General features: G+C 34.2%; 2 protein-coding genes across 2 annotated transcripts; one reads left to right on the plus strand and one right to left on the minus strand.

Annotated features, from left to right (window-relative positions):
- Positions 1-1,770: 1,770 nt before the first annotated feature.
- LOC120173407 (EPIDERMAL PATTERNING FACTOR-like protein 2) lies at positions 1,771-2,538 on the plus strand. Its single transcript, XM_039180591.1, has 3 exons — positions 1,771-2,048; positions 2,134-2,168; positions 2,290-2,538. The coding sequence occupies exons 1-3, from the start codon at positions 1,946-1,948 to the stop codon at positions 2,536-2,538; spliced, it is 387 nt and encodes a 128-aa protein (XP_039036522.1). The 5' UTR covers positions 1,771-1,945.
- Positions 2,539-6,809: 4,271 nt separating this feature from the next.
- LOC120173406 (cysteine desulfurase, mitochondrial-like) lies at positions 6,810-8,572 on the minus strand. Its single transcript, XM_039180589.1, has one exon. It carries the CDS (start codon positions 8,508-8,510, stop codon positions 7,152-7,154), a length of 1,359 nt encoding a protein of 452 aa, XP_039036520.1. The 5' UTR covers positions 8,511-8,572; the 3' UTR covers positions 6,810-7,151.
- Positions 8,573-25,434: the final 16,862 nt, after the last annotated feature.

Below are 25,434 nucleotides of genomic sequence, written 5' to 3' on the forward strand. Positions count from 1 at the left end.
ACGTACATGAGCTGAACATTTTAGACATCTTGTACTATTCTGGTATCCACCCACTATATGTTGTTTACCCCTATAAATACCTCTGGAAGTGATTTTGTCACAAAACATACATTTTACTTTACCTTTGCCCATGTCAATGCAATACTTCGAAGCTATATCTTGCTTTGAAGAAGTTGATGACTGATTTTCATAAGTCATAATGTCAAACCAGATTTTCCAAAAGCAAAATATTGATGATTAACAGCTGCAATATTGTCCCAGAAGCCAGAAAAATAAAAATAGAAAATTAAATAAGAGAAACTGTGATTATCAAGAACAGACACATACGCACGAATAACTGCATACTTAGAAAAGAAAAGAAAAAACAAGAACAGACAAATACGAATAACTACATACTTAGAAAAGAAAAAAAACAAGAATAGACACATACACACGAATTGCGGTGATTATCAAGAGAATTTGATTAAGAAGAACAAAATTCTTTCAACACAGATGGTTAACAGTATAAATCGAATGATCAATCAAAGAACATAATCACTTACGAGAAGAATTGAATATGTGAATCGATTAATCGAAGTGTTGCTGCTGTCTTGTTCAATGTCACAGTCACCAGTCGAAGAAAAGGAGGAAGCAGTCGATCGATAGGTTAGTATGTGTGGATTAGAAGGTCGATTGAGGGTTTTAGGGTGTCGGCCCATATGAGAGAAGGCCATGTAGTAATAATTACAAGGTTTTAAGCCCACATCGTGCCTCAATTGCGCCTCGACTGAGTCTCGCACCTCAGAGCCTCGCTGCTCCTAGGCTACGTGCCTCGCTTCACTGTTGAAAAAGCCCCATTCAGTGAGTCTTTGCGCTTTTGCGCCTCATGCGCACTTTTTACAATTTTGGTACCATCAACTACCAGGACCCGAAAAAGATGATGAATAAAAAATATTCACATCAGATTGTGCATCAAGACATTTCCTCATCACAAGTGATTTAACTAGGCTTAAAAAAATTATATATATATATATATATATTTTTTTAATTATTTTGGTATTGAACATTTGATCGATTGAACCTCCATCGACTACCCAACCAGTAGATGAACCCCTAATTGAGGCGATTCGACAAATCTCTAAATGAGGTAACCCAATGACTCCGATGACTACACAGACAAAAACGGTTGGCAAGGGCCACGTGACGGTCGTGGTTAGTAAGGGAGAAGGTAAATTTAGGGTTAGGATTTGAGGCTTTTCGTAATTTTAGAAAAAATGAGATTTTTTTTATAAATATAATAATTTTTTTAATATTTTTGTTATAAAAAAATAGAATTACCATAGCATGAACCGTGTTACTTAACGAGATTTTTTAACGACTGTTACGCCCTGAATAACCTTTAGAACGTTAGACACCTGGATGATTCAAAAATGTTTGGACGCATATTTAGAAAAAAGGGTATAATTTAGCTAGATACTTATTTTATAATCAAGCCATTTAACTACCATAATTGAAAACAATAAGAGAGATATCAGGAGAGAATATACAATTAGATTATTTTCTCCTCTTTCTTTTGTTTTAGAAGAAGATATGGCGTGATTAATTGGAACTACTCAGTAACCAACGAAAGGGAAATTAACCACAGGTTTTATTTCATGTCCTTTTGTGGGAACTCGGTGGCGTTTCTGATGTTCTTTGTTTGACTTCTTCCCCCCCCCCCCCCCCAACTTCATTATCTTCTTCAAGGATTCTATTTTTACCGTCGTTTGCAGCCATATCGTGTCGGAAAAGAGGCTATTAATAATGTTCTTCCCTTATCTGGTTTCCTTTTTCTTTACTATAATTTCTGCACAAAACTTGCATTAATTTGTCCTTCCACGTTCCATCATTTCAGCAGAGTGCGAGACAACGCTTATATTAAGCTGTCAATTCATTCACTGAAACGCCTATTGTGCTCTTCATCAAAATGGTTGCTACTCACAGTTTCATACTTTGCCCAAGCCATTCCCACTTTTTCCTTATTTTTCTCTTGATTTTAAGCCCGACCCATGGTAGATACAAAACTGAAGGTACGTAATCAAGCATCTTATTCATCACAACCAATAAGTTTTGAAAAAAATATTTTTTTAATCCAAACTTGTTCTTGATTTTCAGGTAGGCCAACCCCCAAATTTGATAGCTTTTCCAAGGCAAGCCACCAACAGTCAATTTGCAGGGAAAAAGAACTGTGTTTCATTCTCCGATTATCATACAATGAATGCTAATAATGTTTCTTCTTCTTCTTCTTCTTCTTTTTCTTACGTTGGATAGGCAGTAAATGAAGAAAAGGAAATAATGAGAGGTCGGATAGGGTCAAGGCCGCCAAGGTGCGAGAGAAGATGCAGCTCATGCGAGCATTGTGAAGCCATTCAAGTGCCTATAGATCCACCACTCAGACATGGCAACATGAATATTTCAACACTCAACTTTGATGCTGCTTACGCTAGAGGAGTTGATAATTCCAACTACAAGCCCATGAGCTGGAAATGCAAATGTGGGAACTTCATTTTCAACCCCTGACAGAAACTGATATTTAGGTCGTCGCGTCGAAAACCTAATTTTGCACCTTGTAAATCATGTGTAAGATAATATATAGATTTGATTTAGTATTGTTCTCTTGCTTGTGAGATTCAATGTTTGACAATGTTGCACCTTCATAGTTCATACTGCTATTCTCATTACATTATATCAGTCTATTAATCTATTATCATAGATGAGAAACTTCTATATTTTTGGAGAATATTGTCATGAAATTGTTAAATCTCTGTTAATAACGATTCTGGAAGACCTCTCTCCCTTAGTAGAACTTTCAGAAGTTATCCGGAGATATAACAAGTCATCTTTGTAATTATCGTCGATCAAGATTATTTCTTAATAGAATCAAATTTAACAGTTGTCAGTAATTAATGTACGGTCAACTTATTAATAAAATGATAAACCTGATTAACAAAATAAATTTATTTCCATAAACAAAAATCAATTGTTAAAACTCGACGAGATATTTAAGTGACAATTTTTTATATTGGTCTTTATCTTTTTACTTCCATTTGGATATGCTACAAAACAAGGGTAGTTTTGTTGTACAAAAGTTTAATATACAGTTAAGAAAAGAAGTTATCGTAAATGTTAATATTTTTTTAATATTTTTGATAAAAAATTATCTAAAATATTATTTTTTTATATTAAAAATGATAATTTTACTACCTAATTTCCGATAAAAAAAATAATATTTTAAATAACGTTATACCAAAAATATTAAAAAAAATATTAATATTTCTAAAAATATCTTTTATTAACTATATATTATACTGTATTTCCTTATACATCTCTTACAAAATACAATTCAAGCATATTCATGTAGCGATGATTAGACAGGACTTTGGTTCCATACGTACTGCAATTTTGGCTGTTTAAATCAATCAACTAAACAGTAGCTAGCTAAGTTTGCAAACTACCAAATTCCTGAATGACGACAGATAAATTGAAGGCCCGACAAGGCTGCAACGACCAAAAGTCATGGGTCATAGCTACGTAAAAAACAATCAATTTTACAACGACAATAGCACGTAAAAAGGACTAATTTGAACAAGGGTGATGATACCTCGGTAAGTCATTCAAGGTTTGAATCCTCGGTCCTTTGCCCGTTAAGTGTACGAGCTACGAATAGTGACAGAGCTACAACTTGATAAAATTCGAATTTTTTGTGATTAATAATTTATTTTAATGATATCATATACTCTAATTTTTCGTGTTTATCCTAAAATATAAGTTTTTTTTTCTTTGATTTATTACTTATTTTCCGTACGATATCCACAATAAAATTTTATTTGTATCTATCATATCTAAAAATTTTATGTCGTTAACATATGTGTGTCATTCTAAAAAAATATTTCTAGATACGTCACTAACTACGAACAAGGAACTTAAGATCCAAACTCGTAAAATTAAAAACAAAGTGGGTTTCCGTCTTAAGCTGTACATCTAATCTGAATTCCAAATGCAACCCTTTATCGATTATCAATTATTTTGTCCAGTCCTGAGCACTGATCTTACTGTATTATCTTAAAATAACGATTGTAATATCAAACTGGGACGACTATGTTAATTGGATTACCAAATATTAGAAGCTTTGTTAATGATGTTTAACAACGGCTTATAATGATTGCTTCAAAATAGAAGTTTAGCGGGGAGAAACAGAGTTAGGGGGACATTTATTTTACGAAGTATAAAATTATCTATGAAAAATATAAATATCAAGATGTGAGTTTACAAACATATCACTAAGTGGGGATGAGTCGAGTAAAAAAATTCAAGTTATTCGAGTTGACGAGTCGTATTTTACAACTCGAACTTAACTTGAATTTTTTCGAGTCGAGTTTAAGAAATTTGAGTCGAATTATTTGAGTTGAGTTATTTGAGTTTCTATGCTAATTTTATTATAATTATTTATAGTATTATGGTAAGAATTTGTTCCAATTTAACCATATAAGACATATATATTTCATATTCTTTCCATATTATAATGTTGTTTAATATATTAAATACAATCTAAAATATTGATGAGAAGAAATAATTTACAAACAATTGCAGTCAAAATACCAAATTAAGTAAAATGCAAAGTTAAGGGATTAAATAAAAAGAGAGAATACATTTTTAGTAAAAAAAAATAAGAATTGAAATTACATAGGTATTCTATAGTGGTATATGAGCATGTGGTTTAAATTTGGTAAAAACAGATTTAAAATAAAGGATGAAGAAATAAGGAAACTATAAAAAATTGGGAGACTAAATTGAAAAATAAAAAACTTGTTATTAAAAAGAGGAATTGAAAGTACTACATATATATATTTTACGATAGTTTAGGAGCATTTGATTCAAATTTAGTAAAATAGTAGACTTAAAATGAAGGAAGAATTGAAGGAACAATGAAATTATGGACTAAATCGTAAAATTGTCAAAATGCTTAATCAAATTTTCGGTTTTTTGAGTAACTCAAAATTTTCAAATTCAACCTCGACTCGAACTCAAAAACCGAATCGATAAGTCAAGTTGACTCGATAACTCAAAATTAAAAAACAAATCAATTTTTCGAGTCGAGTATAGTTTTGCTCATCCTTGTCGCCAAGAATGTTATGTTATACAAACTTGTTTGATACATTTCCAAATAATGTTTATTATAGAAGTTAAGAAATGAAGCAAGATAAATAATGTCATTTCTTGTTAACAGAGAGAATGTAATATTACCTAAAACAAATGTACCCCAAATGGCAAGTATGGGGTAAGACCGAAGATACAGAGTTCATTGGATCAAATCACCTTCAATCACCTTCCTGTTCTCTGTGTCCGATTTGTGAGGTTTTTATTTAGCATAACGAGAGCTTAAGATAAAAGCTCAGGCCTTGCCTGTTTTGAGAAATCCCATTCCTCGGATAAAGCTCTCAATTACCGTAAACCAATCCAGACAGCTAACATTCAGAAAAGAAGATCTGATCACCCCATAATAACCCAAACCCAAAGGCAGGTTCGTATTGCATATGACGCACGGACATGCCTGAGTAACATAAATTTATCCATTGGTGTAAGCAAACACGAATCGAAGGATTCGTCACGTGTATATTTTTCTAAATTAATTTTAGGTGAATTTTGTAAAAGAGGGGATCAAAATTAAGATAAAAAAAGGTCAGTACACTCGTATCGACTCGTTTTGAGATCTTTCAAAAAAAAAATCGTTTTGAGACATTCAAAATTATCATTATATATTTTATTTTAAATTTATTATTATATATATTGTTTAAAACTTTTAATTATTTTTCTCTCTATAAAAAAGGAAAATTCGTTTGGATTTGATAGTGTCGTTAATTAGGGAAAGAGTAATATTTGGGATTAGAAGCTAATTGTTTCATAATGAGTGGCTGGTTTTGCTTAGATTCATCTGTTTTGTCTACATAGATATTCTAATTTGATTTAAATTTACTTATCATAAGATCGTTAATTGCTCGGCATAACTCTGATTTTTTACTACTTTTCTGGGTTTTTATTTGATTTCTTTGTTTTTTTTGTATGGATCTAAATTATTCAAGTCGCATCTGAGACAGGTTTAGCACCGAAATTTTAAGAGGTTTATGAGAGCGGATGGAACATCACTACTGCCGGGACAGGTCAGATTCGGATGTGAATTTGGAAAATCTGATCTATTTTGCCCATACCTAACCTATTTAAGACTATGGGCCATTTGCAGCATTGGCATCCTCCCAACACTAAAGAGGCATCAGCATTCTAAATGCATTACAGAGTGAAAACCAAAAGTGATTATTGACCACATACTAACTTCTATGCACACGTTTCAAGGTTCAAGTGGCCTTTCCAGTATTAGACTCCATCGGCAATTTTAAATAACAGTCGTTTAAAAAATGGCTATCAAGATGCTAAATTTTTCTTCAACCTAGAGACCAGTATTAGACTTCATCATCAATGAGGCCTTGAGGACACTGTAATTACAAAAGTCTTGTCCGGCATTCACAATTTAATCCAACAAACTGGCGAACATGATTAACAAGAGCATCAGTCGCCAAAGCAACTCACCAGCTTGGCAGAAAACGGAAATAATTTTCTTTCAATGCATTCACAAAAGTAGGCACTTTTGCGGAAGATTGAGTGAATAAATCCAATGTAGAATGGTGACTGATAAGGCTACTTCACAATGCTTGATTTGATCGGAGACTTCACACTAATTTCATTGGTAGCAGAACCGAAGCATTATTATAAATTTTTAAGTAATGACTCCCGCTGAATAGATCACCCTAATTCATTTCATCACATAAAAAGCAACATACAACTAGATATTATTTGGTATCCATCACACTGAGCTCAGAGTTACAAAACATTAAATAACGTTGCAGCTAAAGCAGACACGTTTCTTATTGTTTCTATTATCAAGATAGGATCTCCCTATTCTGACGATGTGCAAGATTTACTCTCTAATCATGTAAATTCTCTAAGAAAGCTATCAAGGCATTTACATGGATGAGAGAACAAAGACGGGATATAGCGACACAATTCTAGGCTCTAGCTCTGCATAATCATTCAGCATGCAATTCATATCCAAAATAGCCTCACCTATATTCAGAGCTTGATCAATGCTGCGCCCATTGAATCTGCTTAATATCAATACCTTCCTTCACCATCTCATAAAGCGGACTCATTTCCCTTAATTTCTCAACCTGTTTCACAGTAAGCTCAACTGCCTTATCAATCTCCTCCTCGGTAGTAAACCTCCCAATCCCAAACCTAATCGAAGTATGTGCCATATCCTCATCCACACCCAATGCTCTCAACACATAAGAAGGCTCCAAACTTGCACTAGTACACGCACTCCCACTAGACACTGCCACTTCTTTCAACCCCATCAACAAGCTCTCCCCTTCAACATATGCGAATGACAAGTTCAGGTTCCCAACATACCTCCTATCCATACAACCATTCACCACCACCCCATCAATCTTCTCCCTGATCCCATTCAACAACCGCTCTTGCAAACCTTTAATCCTCTTCTCATCATACTCCATTTCCTTCATCGCAACCTCACATGCCGCTCCCATCCCGACAACAAGTGGAGTAGGCACAGTCCCACTCCTAATCCCTCTCTCTTGCCCACCTCCATTCATTTGAGGCTCAACTCTTATCCGTGGCCGCCTTCTCATATACAAAGCCCCAACTCCTTTAGGACCATAAATCTTATGCCCACTTAAACTCATTAAACTAACGTTCCATTTCTCTACATCAACCTTAATCTTCCCTAAAGCTTGTGCAGCATCAGTATGAAAAGGGACGTTAAATTCTTTACAAATTTTACCAATTTCTTCAACCGGTTGGACCACACCAATTTCATTATTAACAGCCATAATAGAAACTAACCCGGTATCCGGCCGGATTTCTTTCCTTAATCTATCCAAATCAATAAGCCCATCAGACCCAACAGGCAAATAAGTTACCTCGAAACCTTCCTGTTGAAGATGCCGGCAAGAATCCAAAACGCATTTGTGCTCCGTTTGAGTCGTGATGACGTGGCGTTTCTTTTCTTTATAGAAATGCATAACGCCTTTGACTGAGATGTTGTTCGATTCGGTGGCGCCGGAGGTGAAGACGATTTCCTTAGGGGAAGCTCCAATTAGCGCTGCAACTTGTGCGCGGGCAGTTTCAACGGCGGTTTCAGATTCCCAACCGTAGAGATGAGTACGGGAGTGAGGGTTCCCGTAACGGGAGAGATAAAAAGGAAGCATCGAATCCAAAACCCTAGGGTCCACGGGTGTAGTCGCTTGCATGTCGAGGTAAAGCGGACGTCCCGAGATTTTCACACCTTTCATGGTGATCCCTGTTGGTTCATCGTTTCCTGCAGGAGAAGCGACGGCGACGGCGGAGGCGGTGGATAATCGGCGGATAACGGCGCTTGGCTTGGTCTTGGTTAGGGTTTGACGAAGAAGCTGCGAGGCCATTTCTCCTTTTTCTCCTGAAACTTTCTTTTCCTAATAAAAAATATCTTTTCAGCGTTGCAGGAAAGCAGAGTAGACGAGAGATAAGTGCGGGTGAAGAAAGGGTTATGATAAAACTACGATCACCCACTCTTTGTATGTCAATTATAACACGTGGGCCGATATCTGCCCCTTTAAGGAAATAAGTCGGTACCTTCAGAAGAGTTTATAGTTAGGTTAATTTGTGATTTTAGGTAAATTATCTAAATGACAAGTGATAAAATAAATTAATATTACAAGTCAACTGATAAAGTTGATTGAAATTAAAGAATTGTGATACAAGGAAGTTAACGTTATATTCTATAATCTAAAAGGTATATTAAACGATTTTGATAGTCAGTAGCATATTTTAAAATTTAAGAATGAATAGACCTATAAACAAATCGAACGCACACGAACGGAGATATGTTCATGTTCGTTCATTTAATAAATAAACGAACATAAATGAACATAAACATAAACGAACAAATTTTTTTTGTTCATGTTCGTTTATTAAGGAATATAACTTGTTCATGTTCATTCATTTAATAAATAAACGAATATAAACGAACACGAACATAAACGAACACGAACATAAATGAACACGAACATAAATGTTGGAGACTCTACCTTCCATTGTTCTTTCATGAAAAATAGTCGACAATGCAAATCAACCAAATCTACAGTGATAAATAGCGTAATAGCTGATTAACAGTGATGAAATGTTTGAAGATATCAAATATTTCGATCGATCTTATAAAGATATTAAATGATTCACACGACTTTAATTTAACGCTATAACATTTATCTTAGTGATCCAAGATTACATATGAACAATCATTTTCCGCTATTATACTCTTTTTCAAAAATTGCATAGAAACCTTTGTTTTGTTTTCTGTCAAATTCTATATATTTTTCTCTTTACTGATGCTCATATACTTTCGATTCTATTTCTAGAAAGAAGTATGATGTTTTCTTGAGTTTTAGATGTTAAGATACCCGCAATAACTTTACATATCAACTATTAAGCCAAATAAAACAGAAAAAGAGATTAAAACAGACCTGTAAAACTTCAGATTGCACTATAATATAACTTGTTTTGAAGCTTTCAGCGATCATCTCCACTCTACAGTGAATACTAGGGTTTGGGGAAAAAAAGGGGGAAAATGAATATAGGTGCGAGGTGCCTCACAGGTTAACATATTGGATTTAATCTCCAAATAAAATTGAGTTAATTATGGAGTTAGTTATAAGAATATCAGATTAATTAATATTTTTAAGATACTTACAAATTGGTCACCAAAATTGATTTAAGAAGATTGGGTTAAACATAAATGAATGAACATAAACGAACATAATCAAACGAACATAAACGAACATAACTGAACGTTCACGAACGTAAATGAACGAACGAGACATATGTTCATGTTCGTTCATTTAATTAAACGAACAAAAAATCTTGTTCATGTTCGTTCATTTAATAAATAAATGCACATAAACGAACTTCCCACCGCACGGTTCATGAATAGTTCGCTGAACGTTCAATTCATTTACAGGTCTAAGAATGAAGTTTAAGATTTTAATTTTTTTAAAGAATATTGGGTATGTAAAATTTTTATTTTCTTTTTCTTTTTTCTTTAACACAGCAAGTTAAACTCAATTATTTTTCCAAAATAATAGTATGCACTTGGCCCCTACCGGTGCTTAGTGCATCCGCCCTGTTGATAGAAAATGAATTATTGTTATTTTTTGTGGTCTCAGATTCGAGCATCAGAAATATCAAGGGTGTAAGCGTTCAATGTTAAATAGTTAAGAGTTATCATTAAAAAAATATTTCCTTGTATTTATCTCAGATTAATAAAAAAATTGTGTATTATTTAATAAATTTATAAAGCACGAGATTGAATTATATCAAATTAAATATATGGATTAAATTATAATTTAAGCATAATAGTGAGGGTCACAAACAAAATAAGACTGTATAACCCAAATTGAAAGCGATTGATCTGCAGAACGGCGTAGTATATAATGTAACTACACGCGCCATTAAGAGTGTGAAGACAAAAGAGAGAGATTGCGGGAGAATTTTTAGTTCTGTAGAGATCAACGGAATGCCATTTTAAGGAGCAGGAATGCACCATTTATGTGTTCCAAACTCTCTGATTTTGCATTTCTAGATCCAATCTCATTTTGTCACACACCCATAGCTTTTAATTCTTGAAATCAAGTTTCTTTTCTTTTTTTCATTTCGTCCAAATTACGGAAATATAACCATGCTCGGAATTTTCACTTTAAATGCAAAGAGTTTCCATTCTTAGTTCTTCCTGATCATTTTGGATTCCGAGTGAGTCTCTATCCAAGTTTTTTCAATTTAATTTTCAGTTGTTAAAACTGGGTTTGCTTTTAAAATTTAAGTGGTGGATTCGTTTCAGGTTTTTAGTGCAGTTTTGATCCTGCATTGTATCATCTTTTCATTTGATCTCTCTTCATAAGACGTCTTCTTAACTTATGTTTGTCATTTTTACCTTAAAAAGACGTAAGGGTTAAATTGTTAAAGCTGTAAAAGCGTTGGATTCCTCTTGTTTGAAAGGTGTTCCATTGATATATTTTTGGAATTTTGTCAACCCTCCTCTTGTTCAATCATTATTTATCGTCATTTTCTGTGGATGGGATCAGTTGTAATTGTTAATATTAGTGTGTTCGATCATATTCTCATATGGAAATTTGAATTGAATATATTTGTGTTCATGGTAAACTACCATTTGAGCTTTAGTTCATGTGATGATCTGTACTTTCTTTTTTGTTTTCTTTCTGTCGTGTTAGCCAATGTTCTCGATGTTGTAATGTATGACTGTGTGTAAATACAAAAGAGGTGATGTTTTATGGTGTTTTGGGGCAGGCTCGTTGGAGGGAGTGCACCATGTTGAGGGTTTCATCCTATAGGAATCAAAGATCCAAAGGGTTGAAGGTAAAACATGCTCTCCAAATATGTGTTCTGGTTGCTATTTGCATTTGGCTGCTTTACCAAGTTATGCACAATAGTGAGAAGAAAGCCGACTACGAGAAATCCACCAAGGAAGTCATAATGTTGGGGAGAAAGGACCTTCCTCAAGCAGAGGAAACAGCTATTAAGGATCTGCGGGTCAAGGATGAAGGCGAGGAAGCAGGGAAGATTGGAGAAGAAGATAACAAGCTTGAGGAAACTGAAGTGTAGGAAGAGGGAATGGAGAGGATGATGTGATGGGCAAGCACGATGATGTTAAGGCGGAAGAGGAAGCTGGTCACGCAGAAGATTCTATAGATGGAGAGAAGGAAAATGAACAACGTCTGAACACGAAGATTGAAGAGAAGGAAAGCGAAGACCTGGAGAGTGAAGGGACTAAAGAGAATGTTAGCAAAGATACAGGGTTAGAAGAGAGTAAAGAGGACACTGAAAACAAGGCGAGTGAAGTCAATGCAGAGGACGGGGAAAATAAGGCACTTGAGGGGAAAGAAAACACCAAGGAGAGTCGAGAGAAGGAAAATAACCATATTGGGGAAGAGAGTAATGCAGCAAGAAGCGGCAACAAAGAGATTGAGAAGAGTGGAGGTGAGATAGAAAATTTAGGTGCTTCAGATGATCATGTCCGTGATGGAGCTGACAGGAAAAATGGAGAAGCAAGAGAAGAACACTACAAAGGGGGTGATTCTTCAAGCTAAGTAATCCATGATACTCAGCATGTATCAGTTGAGAATGAGACTGGTGGTTCAGGAAATTCCAACCAGTCTGAGCAATTGGAAAACAGAGGTAAAAATGAATTTGACCAGGAGAAAGGATCAAATAACAGTGAAGCAACAAATGTCCATCTTAATAAGTCAAACGTGCAGGAAAATGAAACCGCTGAAAACTATCAAGAGAGTGGTAATGAGAGCACCGACGCTTCAGTGACGGATGCAAACTCAAATGAGCACCAAAATGGTAGAGAAGCAACATCAAATTCAACTCAGAATGAAAATGATCAGCAATTGGAGAAATCCAAATCAGGTGGTGATGGCGGACGGTTAGATTTAAATGCAATTGCTACTTTAACTGAGCACATGAATGGAGCTAACAAAGGTTCTGCAACCTCTACCAGTAACACTGAATCTGTTGAATCAAATGGACAGTGTCGTAACCGGTTTTCGTCCGGGCACGAAATTGTTTTACTTGGCGGGAAAAGTGATGTGAATAAATGTTTTTTTTTTAAATAATTTGGGAGTCGCCATCGGCCTTTTGGGCCAGGTAGGTCAAATACCTAAAAATCATCTTTTAAAAGAGCTTTTAAGAAAACATCGATTAAAAGATAAACTGATATGCGTTTTAACCAAAAATTCATTCTTTTTAATAATAAAAATGGATTCGTGGTCGGTTACGTTTAGGGAATGATTAACACCCCTACAACGCCCAAAATTAGTACTTTTTTTAATTACAAATTGTCTCTAATAATAGAATTTTAAGAATTCAAATATATTTAATTTATAATTATGTTATTTCAAATTTTATTAATATAATATTTAAGAAAATATATTAATATATTTATAAAAATATTTATTTATTTAGAAATATCAGAAAAGGACTTCTAGGTGCCTTAAGACATCTCTTTTCTTCGATATTAATAAATAAATGACTAAAACATTTTCTTAAGATAATAAAAATTTATTTTAATATAGTAAAATATTTATTTTAAAAAAATATCAGAAAAGGGCTTCTAGGTACCTTAAGACAGCTCTTTTCTTTGATATTAATGAATAAAAATAAATATTAAAATTTTAATAATTTAAATAAAACTAAATTATAATTTTTATAATGTTTAATTATTTAAAATACCAGAATAGGACATCTAGTTGTTTTAAGACTGCACTTTTCTTTGATATTGAAAATAAATATACATTATTATTTAATATATATATATATATATATATATATATATATATATATATATTATATTAATTTATGTGACTAATATGAAAATAATAATAATATAAAAGTAGTAACAAATTAATATTATAAATAAATAATATTTAAAATAAATTTAAAAGCAATAATATTAAATTGCAAAATATATAAAAACAATCAGGATCAAAATGAAAAGAAATAAAATATTGGTGACTAAAAAGTAAAATATTAAAATTAAAGGGCATAATTCGAATTAACAAAAAAAACTTTATGCTAATAATGTAATTTAACCTTATTTAATTAATTCGGGTTAAAAAATAAATTATAAAAATTATTAAGGACTAAATAAGGCATTTAACCTAAATATATGTATAATACAGGTAAGGACTAAATTAAAATAAAATTATAAGACTAAACTAGAATAATCAAAAATCAATTTCAGTGACTAAATTGTAATGATTACAAACTTGGAGCACTGCGGACAGGGTTTACCCTCTTCTCAAAACGCACCATTTCATCATGAAACGACGCCGTTTTGTATCGGGTATAAAATACCCCAAACGGCTGGCCCTTTGGGCCAGCTCTCATTTCTTCTTATTTCTCTTCTCTCTCTAGCTGAGAGAGAAGAGAATTCTCTCCCCTCTCTCTATTATTTCCCTCACCGGAGGGAACACGGTCTCCGATCGGCAGCCGTACTCCAGCGCCGAACACTGTCGCCGGTCACCGTTAACGGTGGCCGGAAATTTTTTAAATACCCTAAGATATAAATCTCACCTTTCTTCTTTTTAATTTTTTTCTCTTTTTTCTTTTGTTTAAAGAAGAACTAAATTTGAGAGCTATTTTATTTAAAGGTTTTGGTTCCTTAATTTATGAGTTCTTCTAAACTTTTCTTTATTTCAGGCTTTCGATCTAAACTTGTTTGTAATATCTGTTCTTGTTAATAAAAAATCATTTTTTATTATTATTTTTTTAATTTTGAATATATGTTATAAAATCTGGATTGATTTTTATTGTAGTTTTTTTTTTGTTTTAAAATTTCCGTTTAAAAAATAATATATTTTGCATATTAAGAGAAAAAAATGGTAGCTATTAGTATTTTTTGGCTAAATGAAAAATTAAAATCTTTGTTGTTTCAGGATTTTGACGATGAAAACTTGGTGTCATTAGGGTATTTTTTTAGGAATTTTTCTATATATTTTTTATTTTTAATAATAAAAATCAAGTGCGATTGGTTCGGATTCAGATATATGTTGTATTTTTAGATTCAGGTCAGATTAAATAATATTAAAATTAGATTAAGGTCGAAGTTGGTTATGGTTTAATTATGTCGTGTCGGAGTAAGAGCAAGCAAAAATCTAACCTGACCCGACCCATTATCATCCATAGTCTAGAATGAGTGACACACACCGAAGTGCACCACTAATGATATGCATTGATATGTACCACTAATATAAAAATATTATAAAATTAATAAATGGTCATTAAATTTATTAAAATTATTTCATTTGTTATTGAATTTTTAAAAGTTATAAAATAGATATTAAACTTTAAATTTTATTAAAAAAATAGGTAGCGATCGTGATATATTTTTAAGGGATTGACATGACATGCTACATTAATAGGAAATATCTTATTTGACCCCTCAGTCATAACTGAAATTCCACTTTAATATTCTTTCAATATTTTTAAGTAATAATTTAAAAAGGAAATATACAATTTAGAATTCTTTAATATATATATATATATATATATATAAAATTCATTTTGAAAATTAAATATTATATATATATATATATTAAAATTTTTCTTTCATCAAATTATTTTATAACTAATTGTTTATTATCATGATTGTATTTATAAAATTAAAATTTTATAATTTTTGAGATCCAAAAATTTGAATAATCAAACAATATAATTATTTTTTATTAAACGACATTCAAACATTTGACTTTTGTTTAAGAAGTTTAAACACTTCGGCGATGTTTGGTGTTCTCCGGTGGTTATGCTTCCTCGGTAAGGGTTTCTCTTTTCTTTTCTCTCGATTTTTTTTGCTTCGTTGTTGTTGACTGGGATGTTTGGTATATTTTTTTTTGCTCTTGTTTCTGTTTTTCTCCGGTTCTTCCTCCTTCTTTTTTTGTTGCAGGTGTGGTCGATGGCTTTTATAGCCATCGACGGTGTGGCTCTCGGACCGGTCAAAGGAATGGAGTTCGGTGAGTCACCAAAACTATGTGGTGACTCACCCCATAGTCGCGACGTGTGGGGGGGCAGCTGGCTTCTGGAGACTTCATCGGAGGCGGTGGCGCCGTGGTTGAAACACCTGGCATTGGAGGTGTCGGCATCGTCGATTGGAGCACTTGACATCAAAGGCTGAGGCATCTGGAAGCTTCTGGTAGCTAGAGAGGCGGCTGCGGCGCGGGGCTTCTGGAAACGGCGGCTGGGAGCTAGGGTTTAGAAACCCTAGCTGAAACTCCCAAATGATTTGGGCTTCTCGGGCTTGGTTCAAGTTGGGTCACTGTTGGACCTGATCTGGGCTCCGGGATCTTGTAATTGGGCTTTGTAATATTTAATAAATAATATATAATAATAATTATAATAATAATACTAATAATAAAAATTTTAATAATAATAATAAATTTAAATGAAAAAATTGATGTCTACAGCTGCCCCTCTTTGCTCATCCTTGTGTTAACAAGAATAGAGCAAAGACGAAAAAGACAATAATTTTTTCATTTGGCTTCTTTTGAGCATGATGGAAATGTTGAAAACATCATGCACTGAAGGGCTTACAGATGACCCGAAGGTTTTTGAAAACATCAAAAAGCTCCCGAAGGCTTTTTGGAAACATCATGCACTGTAGGACTTACAGATGACCCGAAGGTTTGAAAACATCAAAAAGCTCCCGAAGGCTTTTTGGAAACATCATGCACTGCAGGACTTACAGATGACCCTAAGGCTTTGAAAATATCAAAAAGCTCCCGAAGGCTTTTTGGAAACATCATGCACTGTAGGACTTACAGATGACCCTAAGGCTTTGAAAATATCAAAAAGCTCCCTAAGGCTTTTTGGAAACATCATGCACTGTAGGACTTACAGATGACCCTAAGGCTTTGAAAACATCAAAAAGCTCCTGAAGGCTTTTTGGAAACATCATGCACTGTAGGACTTACATATGACCCTAAGGCTTTGAAAACATCAAAAAGCTCCCGAAGGCTTTTTGGAAACATCATGCACTGTAGGACTTACAGATGACCCTAAGGCTTTGAAAACATCAAAAAGCTCCCGAAGGCTTTTTGGAAACATCATGCACTACAGGACTTACAGATGACCCTAAGGTTTTGAAAACATCAAAAAGCTCCCGAAGGCTTTTTGGAAACATCATGCACTGTAGGACTTACAGATGACCCTAAGGCTTTGAAAACATCAAAAAGCTCCCGAAGGCTTTTTTGAAACATCATGCACTGCAGGACTTACAGATGACCCTAAGGTTTTGAAAACATCAAAAAGCTCCCGAAGGCTTTTTGGAAACATCATGCACTGCAGGACTTACAGATGACCCTAAGGCTTTGAAAACATCAAAAAGCTCCCGAAGGCTTTTTGGAAACATCATGCACTGCAGGACTTACAGATGTGGGAAATAGTTTACTAAGTAAGAAACTATGAAAATCGTTTTCTTACTTTTCAACAATTTCATTTTTAGAAAAGATTGAATGAGAAACTAGGGAAATCGTTTTCTCATTATTTTTCAAAATAACATGTTGATTGGGTAACATGCCCCAATCTCAAGATAAGGCTGTTGGAAATAGTTTACTAAGTAAAAAACTAAGAAAATCGTTTTCTTACTTTTCAACAATTTCATTTTAGAAAAGATAAAATGAGAAACTATGAAAATCGTTTTCTCATTCTGTTTTTTTGAAATAATATGTTGATTGGGTAACATGACCCAATCTGAAGATAATGCTCATTTTTGTGGATTGTGTCCATCTCTTCTTCAGATGTTTGCATGATTCCTGTATTTGTGGTTTTGAATACCTTCTTTGTTTAAGGTATTTTTTACCATGAATCTTCTTGTTCTTCCGAAGGTCTGTAAAACTTCATGTTTGAATGCACTCAGATGTATCAATGTAATGCATTGTCTATTGTGCAAATGATGTTCTTATGAATGCATGAATGTTGATGCAATCTTCATTTGACTTCAAAGTGGTGAACTTGGTCTTCCTTCACTTCATCATTTATTGACAGGGTTACCTCTAGATATCAGTGTAGAAACTTATGCTATCAAGCTTGCATTTCTGCAGAATCATCTGATCAACTTGTATCGTGGTGCCTTCTTTGCTTCATTTAAGTCTTAGAAGAAATGTTTCACTTGTGGAACTCTTGTCGTAGTCAAAATTATGACCCTGATGCCCCATTTTGTCTTGGATAAAACCAACTTTATTTGCTTGGACTTGTGTAGAAATCCCATAAAGCTTTCATCTTTGAAAAGAGAATCTATCATCTTTAAAAAGAGAATCTATCATCTTTTAAGAGTGTAGATGTAGATATGTGACTCAGCGGGGATTAATTAGGGGAGTAGAGTCTGTTCTGATTTGACTCTTGAAACACATCATAAGGAAGATTTATTCCAATTCCTTTTATGTCTCCACATTTAATTGGTTCTCGAACAAGGCAACTTGAACCATATCATGTCGAGATGCTTAACCACAACCTGTCATTCAACTAGTTTCTTGTTGTTAAAATTTCAGCTCTCCCTCTGCGGAAAGAAATCTTCATCTTGAATCAAAAATGAAAACCATATGATCACAACATTGGTTCAACATCAGAATAACTAGTTCGTAAAACATTATGACAACACATTCTTCATCTCGTGTGGTTTCAGCTCAAATGTTCGTAAAGCATTTGACAACACATTCATCCTTTTTTATGGCTTATGCCAAGATTTTTCAATCATTGAATCTCTTTGCATGGTGTTTAAAGTTTTTGTATGATGTCACAAGACCATTTGAGAACAAAACTCAATGGGGATTCAAGTGTGATGTTGGTATGACCAAAAAGTTGGTCAAATTCACAAGATATGCTGGTGTCGAATTGAATAGAAGACACTAATTACTCTTGATATCATCTCGGGCAAAGGCAAATGTAATACTGATCACGTTTTCTTCTGTAATGAGCATTGTAGAAAGTAGAAACACTTCAGCTATAGGATCTATATACAGAAAGATATTCATGGATTTCTTGCTGCTGGGGATGAAACGCACATGATAAACCCCAAAAAATTCAGTTCAGCCTGGCTGGCAATGATAACCTCAGTAACATCGGGAAAGAGCAATATACATGAGCTTCTCTCTTCAATGTCATCAAGTAAACAAAACTGATGTGAAAAACAGCTTCGTAACCTCAACAGTATGGTTGAAACTAACTGACAGGAATCTCAAAGAAATATTTTCAATTATCACCAACACAGATAATGCAAAATTCAAAGCTGAGATCTCGAGGAACTAAATCCTAGATCGAATGGTCTGCTTGGGGACCATCTTTATTCATGCAACCATGATGTAGCTTAACAAAGAACACGCTATCATGTGATACATGGTTAAGAAGATTGGGTACTTGAAACCATACTTGCTGGGTAGATATGTGTTCAACAACATGATCATAATGTAACTGCCTGATTAACGAAGCAATTATGTATAGTCAGCTCGACTGTTACTGTTTCACCATTTTCATTCTTCATATCTTTCTATCTCATTGGAATTTTTACTCAAAGAAATGATATTTACACAGGATATTGTGGGCCTTCAGCATGCCCCAACATTGGCTAATACAAGTGTTCATGATGCATCAACAGTTTTGATTCTGATTGAAATGGGCTTTCAGCATGCCCCAGCATTTTGCTGATAAATATTCAGAATATTTCAACATTTCTGATTCTGATTTAAAAGGGTTTTCAGCATGCCCCAACATTTTCTTCTTGTTAATCTGAGCCTTCAAAATGCCCCACATAGATCTGTCTGAATTGAGCTTTCGAGATGCCCCAATATTTTGCTTATGATTCAATTCTCAATGTATGTTTGACTGGAATATCATGATCCTCATGAGGTCCAATTTTAACAATGTACTGTGGTGCTTGTAGCTTTCTTCATGCCCCAAATCTGTTTATCTTTAATACTCTTATTCTAGTGTCACTAAACAGCAGTATTGTCAAGTAACTGGAGAAATTCTCTTCATGTTGTCACAAACTTAAGAAGTACTCAATCATTCTGACAGAAACGTCTGAGATATGTGTCTTTTGAATGAGGTGACCATTTTCTGTATCTGGAGGGATTTAGTCGGACAGAACGGTATAAATCGCTTGGTAATCCATTCTAGGCCGATACAGTGGCTTATCATCTTTCAGTGAAGGCTATCTCTGAAATATACTTTTCTATGGGAGAGAAACCAATTTATGCGAACAGTAATCTGATACAATAGCAAGACTACATATATAGGCTCTTGAAAATCCACACCCATGCAACATGTTGATTTTGATAAATACTCATTTGATTATGAAGCGATCTTTCAGGATGATTTCACAAATATTGATAGTTCTTTCTGATACCGAGGAAATCCTGAATTCTGATTCTGATGAGGAGAATAAACTGTTATACTTGAAAAAAATAGGATATTCAGAGGTTGAGGTTTCAATAGCCATGGAGAGATGTGGTTCAGATTCATCAATTGCAGAATTGACAGATTTTATATGTGTTGATCAAATGGCTAAGGTTACTGACACACTTCTTATGGTAGAAGATAGGAAGCCATTATGCAATGATCTCAATTACAAGCAAAGGCGGAAACTTGGGCTATGATTTGTGGAAAAGGAAGAAGCATAGGAAACTTGAAAAGAAGCTTCTTAATGAAGACGATCATGCAGTTCATCTTTCAATTCCAATGATTGGTTCTGGGGTTCCTACCGAACCAGATCAGATAACTCAAAGAACACTTCCAGAAGATGCTATTGGGTCTCCTTATTTCTACTATGAGCAAATTCATCTTTTAAATCCAATGATTGGTTTTGGGGTTCATACCAAATCAGATCAGATAACTCAAAGAACACTTCCAGAAGATGCTATTGGGTCTTCTTATTTCTACTATGAGCATATGGCACTTGCTCCAGTTAATGTTTGGATTGGAATATCACAGTACTTATTCGATGTAGAGCCAGGATTTGTAGATTCGAAGCATTTTCATGCTACTACACTGAAAAGGGGCTATATTCATAATCTGCCAATTGAGAACAAATTTTCTCTTATCTTGTTTTCTCCACGCACTATACATGATATTTTTCCATTGACAAAGAAATGATGGCCTTCCTAGGATCCAAGAATAAAGTTGAACTGTTTACAAACATGTACAGGAAGTGCCAAATTGACAGAAAGGATCCGCAAGGTTCTTGAAGCTTGTGATGATGAGCCATCTTCGAGTGTCCATAAGTATATTCTTGATGAATGCCGAAAATAGAATCTAGTATGGGTTAGAAGGAATAAAGTTGCTCCACTTGAACCTGATGAGGTGGAAATGCTTCTAGGTTTCCCTAAAAACCATACACGAGGAGGAGGATCTGCTAGAGACATGTTCCCCGGTGGTATCAATGTCCTGTCTCTTTTCTCTGGGATCAATGATGCAGAAGTTGCCTTTTACTGTCTTGGCATACTTTTAAAAACAGATGTGCAAGAACTGAATGATGATCGGTTAGAGCAATTGATGAGTAGTTTGTCGAATTCAACCTTGTCGTCGATGGCATCCAGCGTAACAACCTTACTGGAAGAAATAAACATCATCAGGATGAGCTAGACGATTTTTGTTGGTGCATTTCCTTGCAATGATTGCTACAGTGACTGTCTCTTCTGCTATTTCAATATATCCCACTCTTTTTGAATCATGGAACAGTTTAGTTAACATTAAAACTGGTCATCTTCAACTTTTGGAATCCTGTAACCAATGTTACCCTATATAAAAAGCCTATAAGGGTAGATTCTGTTCCAATGTCTTATTCTGTGCCATAAGTCCTCAAATTCAAATTCAGCAATCTTCTGAAGGACATAATGAATATCATTTTGACAAAGAAAATGATCGGCATAGAAGAAGTAGCAATGATGTATCAAGACTTGAGCCAGCATCACGGTATAATCAGAGTGCAGGTAGTGACTTGTTCATTCTCATAATACATCTTACTGGGACATATATCTCTGTGATGTAATCTGCCAGAAAGATGGATTAATGGCTGGGGAAAGTAATTTGTCTGGTGATGCTTATCGCCCTCAGCATGAGATAAACGATAATCTTTCTTGATGAGCTACTAATAATGTCATAGGAGAGTGTCATAAGTTTAATTATCCATACTTTCTGGCTTCTTGGACCACTTGCCTTCAAAAATGTGAAGTGTTTCATCATTCTAGTCTCATTCATTCTTTTTCTTCAACAGAGGTAGAATAAGCAACAATTTGCTTCAAGGACCTTCTCCATTTGAGACTGACGTATTTGAAAATGTTTTTTTCTCCTTTCTTTATGAAAGAATTTTGCAAAGTATTATCCCTTTCAGGTTCACAATATAATCAAATTATAAACAATGAGTTTAATGAATATCAAATAAATCAACTACACTTTTAAATCATTCAAAAATCATAGTCCTATGGCAAGTGTCAAAACTATTGACTGATTTAAGGTGTAGGTGTATTATGGTAAAGTAGGTTCTTTCAAGTTGGTTCAGTATGTCGCTTCGGGCTTCCACTAACTTGAAGAAATGGTTGTTATGCTCATCTTGTAGAGATACTTCTTGATTCCACAATCTCAGGAACATCTTTTGGGATGTGCGGTGCTTCATTTAAGATCATCTCTTATGTCGTTTGTTGCACCATTCAATATTCAAACCGCCTTTTCAGGTTTTCAACACGAATCCTCATTTGGTTTCAATATGTTATTTAAAAATTTATATCTTGAACCCCCTTTTATCATTTTTTTTATATCATGCATTAAAGATTTTAAAAACCAATTTTTGCAAATAAAAATCAATCTTGAGAGGCGGAATGAATTCTAAAGATATTCTCTTTTACTTAGAAATCCATGTATGATTAAAATGGACTTTTCAGGTACGTAACGTAGGCCATGGCTTATGGTTATGAAAGAAAGGGATAAAAAGGCCCAAATAAGTGTTTAAAGGTAATCAAACCAATGATCAATTCATTCTGATGCCTTCACTTTGCCTTGCTTAACTTGGATCTGCTTTGTTGGGGATTTTTCCATCATCTGGATCCCTCTAGACTGCCAAATTTTGGATTCATTTCCATTTTCTCATATCTCCAACATTTATTTCTCTTCTTGTTTGTACTTGATCAACCTTGTAACTTGAGGCTCAATAAGTCACTCCTCTTGATTCAATTTTCCTTTTTTTTTTCTCTTCTTTTTCCTCTTTTTCTTTTTTCTTTCTTCTTTCTTTGTTGGATGAGTATAATACTTCAATTTCTTTGAGCACCTCCTTTTCCTTTTGCATTTTGGAGATTTTCCATTATTCTTGATTGGATTGATCTTCAAGCACTCTGTATTTGACATACCTTGTAGTTCAAAACTTTCATGACTTCATGGAAACTTATCTTCGTAATAAAAATGTATTGACAATCTTTATTCTTGTGAGCAAATATCCTTCACCTTGCCCCCTAAAGTGGAGGGTGATCCTTGGTTAGGGTTGAATCAGAAGAAAAATCATTTAGGCTCAAGTGGGGACAACAAAGGATATATATATATATATATATATATATATATATATATATATATATATTAAAGGATAAATGAAATAATGCCGTTCGTCATCTCATACACAGAAACCTTTGTAAAAATAGGTATCTCCAGGGGGATGAATATTCAAGATTAATTTTACTTACATGAAAAATGTAATTAATGCATGATATATTTATTTCAATCAATCACTTTCTCCTTCTTCTTTGAGTATGCCCTAATTACTCGAAATTATCATCAATGATATGGTCCATGATGCTTCATCTCGTCTCTTCTTGTAGTAAAATTCACGGATAATTGAAAGTTTGGTTCTTTTGAGGTCTTTTGGTTTATTATGGTTTTGTGTTTGGAAGGATAAATGTATGACTTTTGAAGTTGTATATATGGTGGAATGTAGTATCATCAATTAACTCTACCCGAAAAGGTAAACATCTAGAGTTGGTGTCTCAAAAATAGGTGGAGATATTACTTCAGAGTCTCAGATAAATGTAGTGTCAGGATTTGGTTTTGGTAAGGGTCGAGTAATTGGCGTTGGATAGGATATGGAAGATATAATTTTACCACTTGCCAAAGATCTATAACTCTTGAAAAATTAAAAGAATATTTAATCTACTTGATACTCAAGAATCTCAAGGTTAAACTTGATTCCTTGCTCATAACCATAAAAGTAACACAAATTTATTTATTACAAAGGGCGGAGAAAGGAAACAAAAAACAAGTTCAAACAAGATGCTGAAAGTAGAAAAGTACTACAGTGGTAGATAACACTTCCACTTATTTATTTTATCATGCCTCATTATTCCTATAATGTTGGGTATGTAATAGGATCAGGGTTCTTTTCTTCATTCGCCTCCCCATTTCTTGATCATTTCTTGTGTCAAAACCCCTTTGTCAACAAGCATCTCAATTTCTTTTAACAGTGGCCTACAATTGCCTGTAGAATACCCCTTTACCCCCAAGTGGAAATTACAAACACTATCTTGATCATAGCTATGAGCAGAAGGGTTTGATATCACTTTAGTTGGTCTTGGTGTGATGTATTGACCTTTAACCATATGAGGATACAAGTCTGAAATGGAAGTTTGGAACACTTCCAAAGTTTTTCTTGATCGCATGACTTTCTTTGGTCGATCCGAACAACTATTTGCTCCTTTTCTTTTGCAATTGCGGGGACTTTGGATGTGATACTCATTCACATTACCAACTTTAGCTCTCTGATCAATCGGGTTATTGGATGTGACTTTTGAGTTTCCTTCACTGATTACATTCTCAATTAAATCTCCACTTGTCATAAGATTCTTGAATTCCTTCGTCGGATTTGCCTGCATTAACTCGCAGAAAGGAGCAGGAATGGAATCCCGAAACATATGTGATATCTCTTCTTCTAACATGGGAGGTTGAACTTGTGCTGCCACTCCTCTCCATCTTAAGGCATATTCTTGAAATATTTCATTGGTTTTCTTCTTTACTCTTTGAAGATCCATACGTGTTGAAGCTAAGCCTTTAACACACCGATATTGTCCCAAAAATGCATCAGCTAAATCAACCCATCTCTTAATCTGTTCTTGTGTCAACTGATTGTACCAGACTACTGCTGAGCCAATAAGGCTATCATGGAAAGAGTGAATTAACAGATCATCAGAACTTAAATATCCTTCCATTTTTCTGCAAAATATTCTCAAATGGATTAAGGGACAACTAGTGCCATCATATTTCTCAAAATCAGGCATTTTGAAATCATGGGGAATAACCAAATCTGGAACCAAGCTGAGCTCTCGTGCTTCTAATTCTTTGTGGGAGACATCAACACTTTTCATATTTTTGATTGCTTCATCCATCTTCTTGAATCTTTCCTCATACTGTGAATAATGAACAAGGCTATTCTTTGGGTTCAATTGGGATGCCCCAGAGTATATTATCTGTCTTGACTCTTCAATCTGATAGCACGATTTCTCTTTAGCAGTTATCTTTTCTTTATCAGATTCCATTCCCTGAATAATTTGATCTGATTCATCCGGTACTGAATCTGACGCTTCTTTTCTTGTATCACGAGGTAACCCTGTCAATGGTTCTGGCCACTGGTCTTGTAGTCCCTTATAAGATTGCTCCATTGTTTTCATGATGATGGTACAGTAAAATAAAGGAATGATTTTGGTTTTTACTGTTACAGAAACCTTTCATGAATTATTTACATGTTTTTATAATTAAAGTACATAACAGTGAAAA

This window comes from Hibiscus syriacus, unplaced genomic scaffold (assembly GCF_006381635.1).
Source record: "Hibiscus syriacus cultivar Baekdansim isolate YM2019G1 unplaced genomic scaffold, ASM638163v2 tig00111947_pilon, whole genome shotgun sequence".
Taxonomy (NCBI): Eukaryota; Viridiplantae; Streptophyta; class Magnoliopsida; order Malvales; family Malvaceae; genus Hibiscus; species Hibiscus syriacus.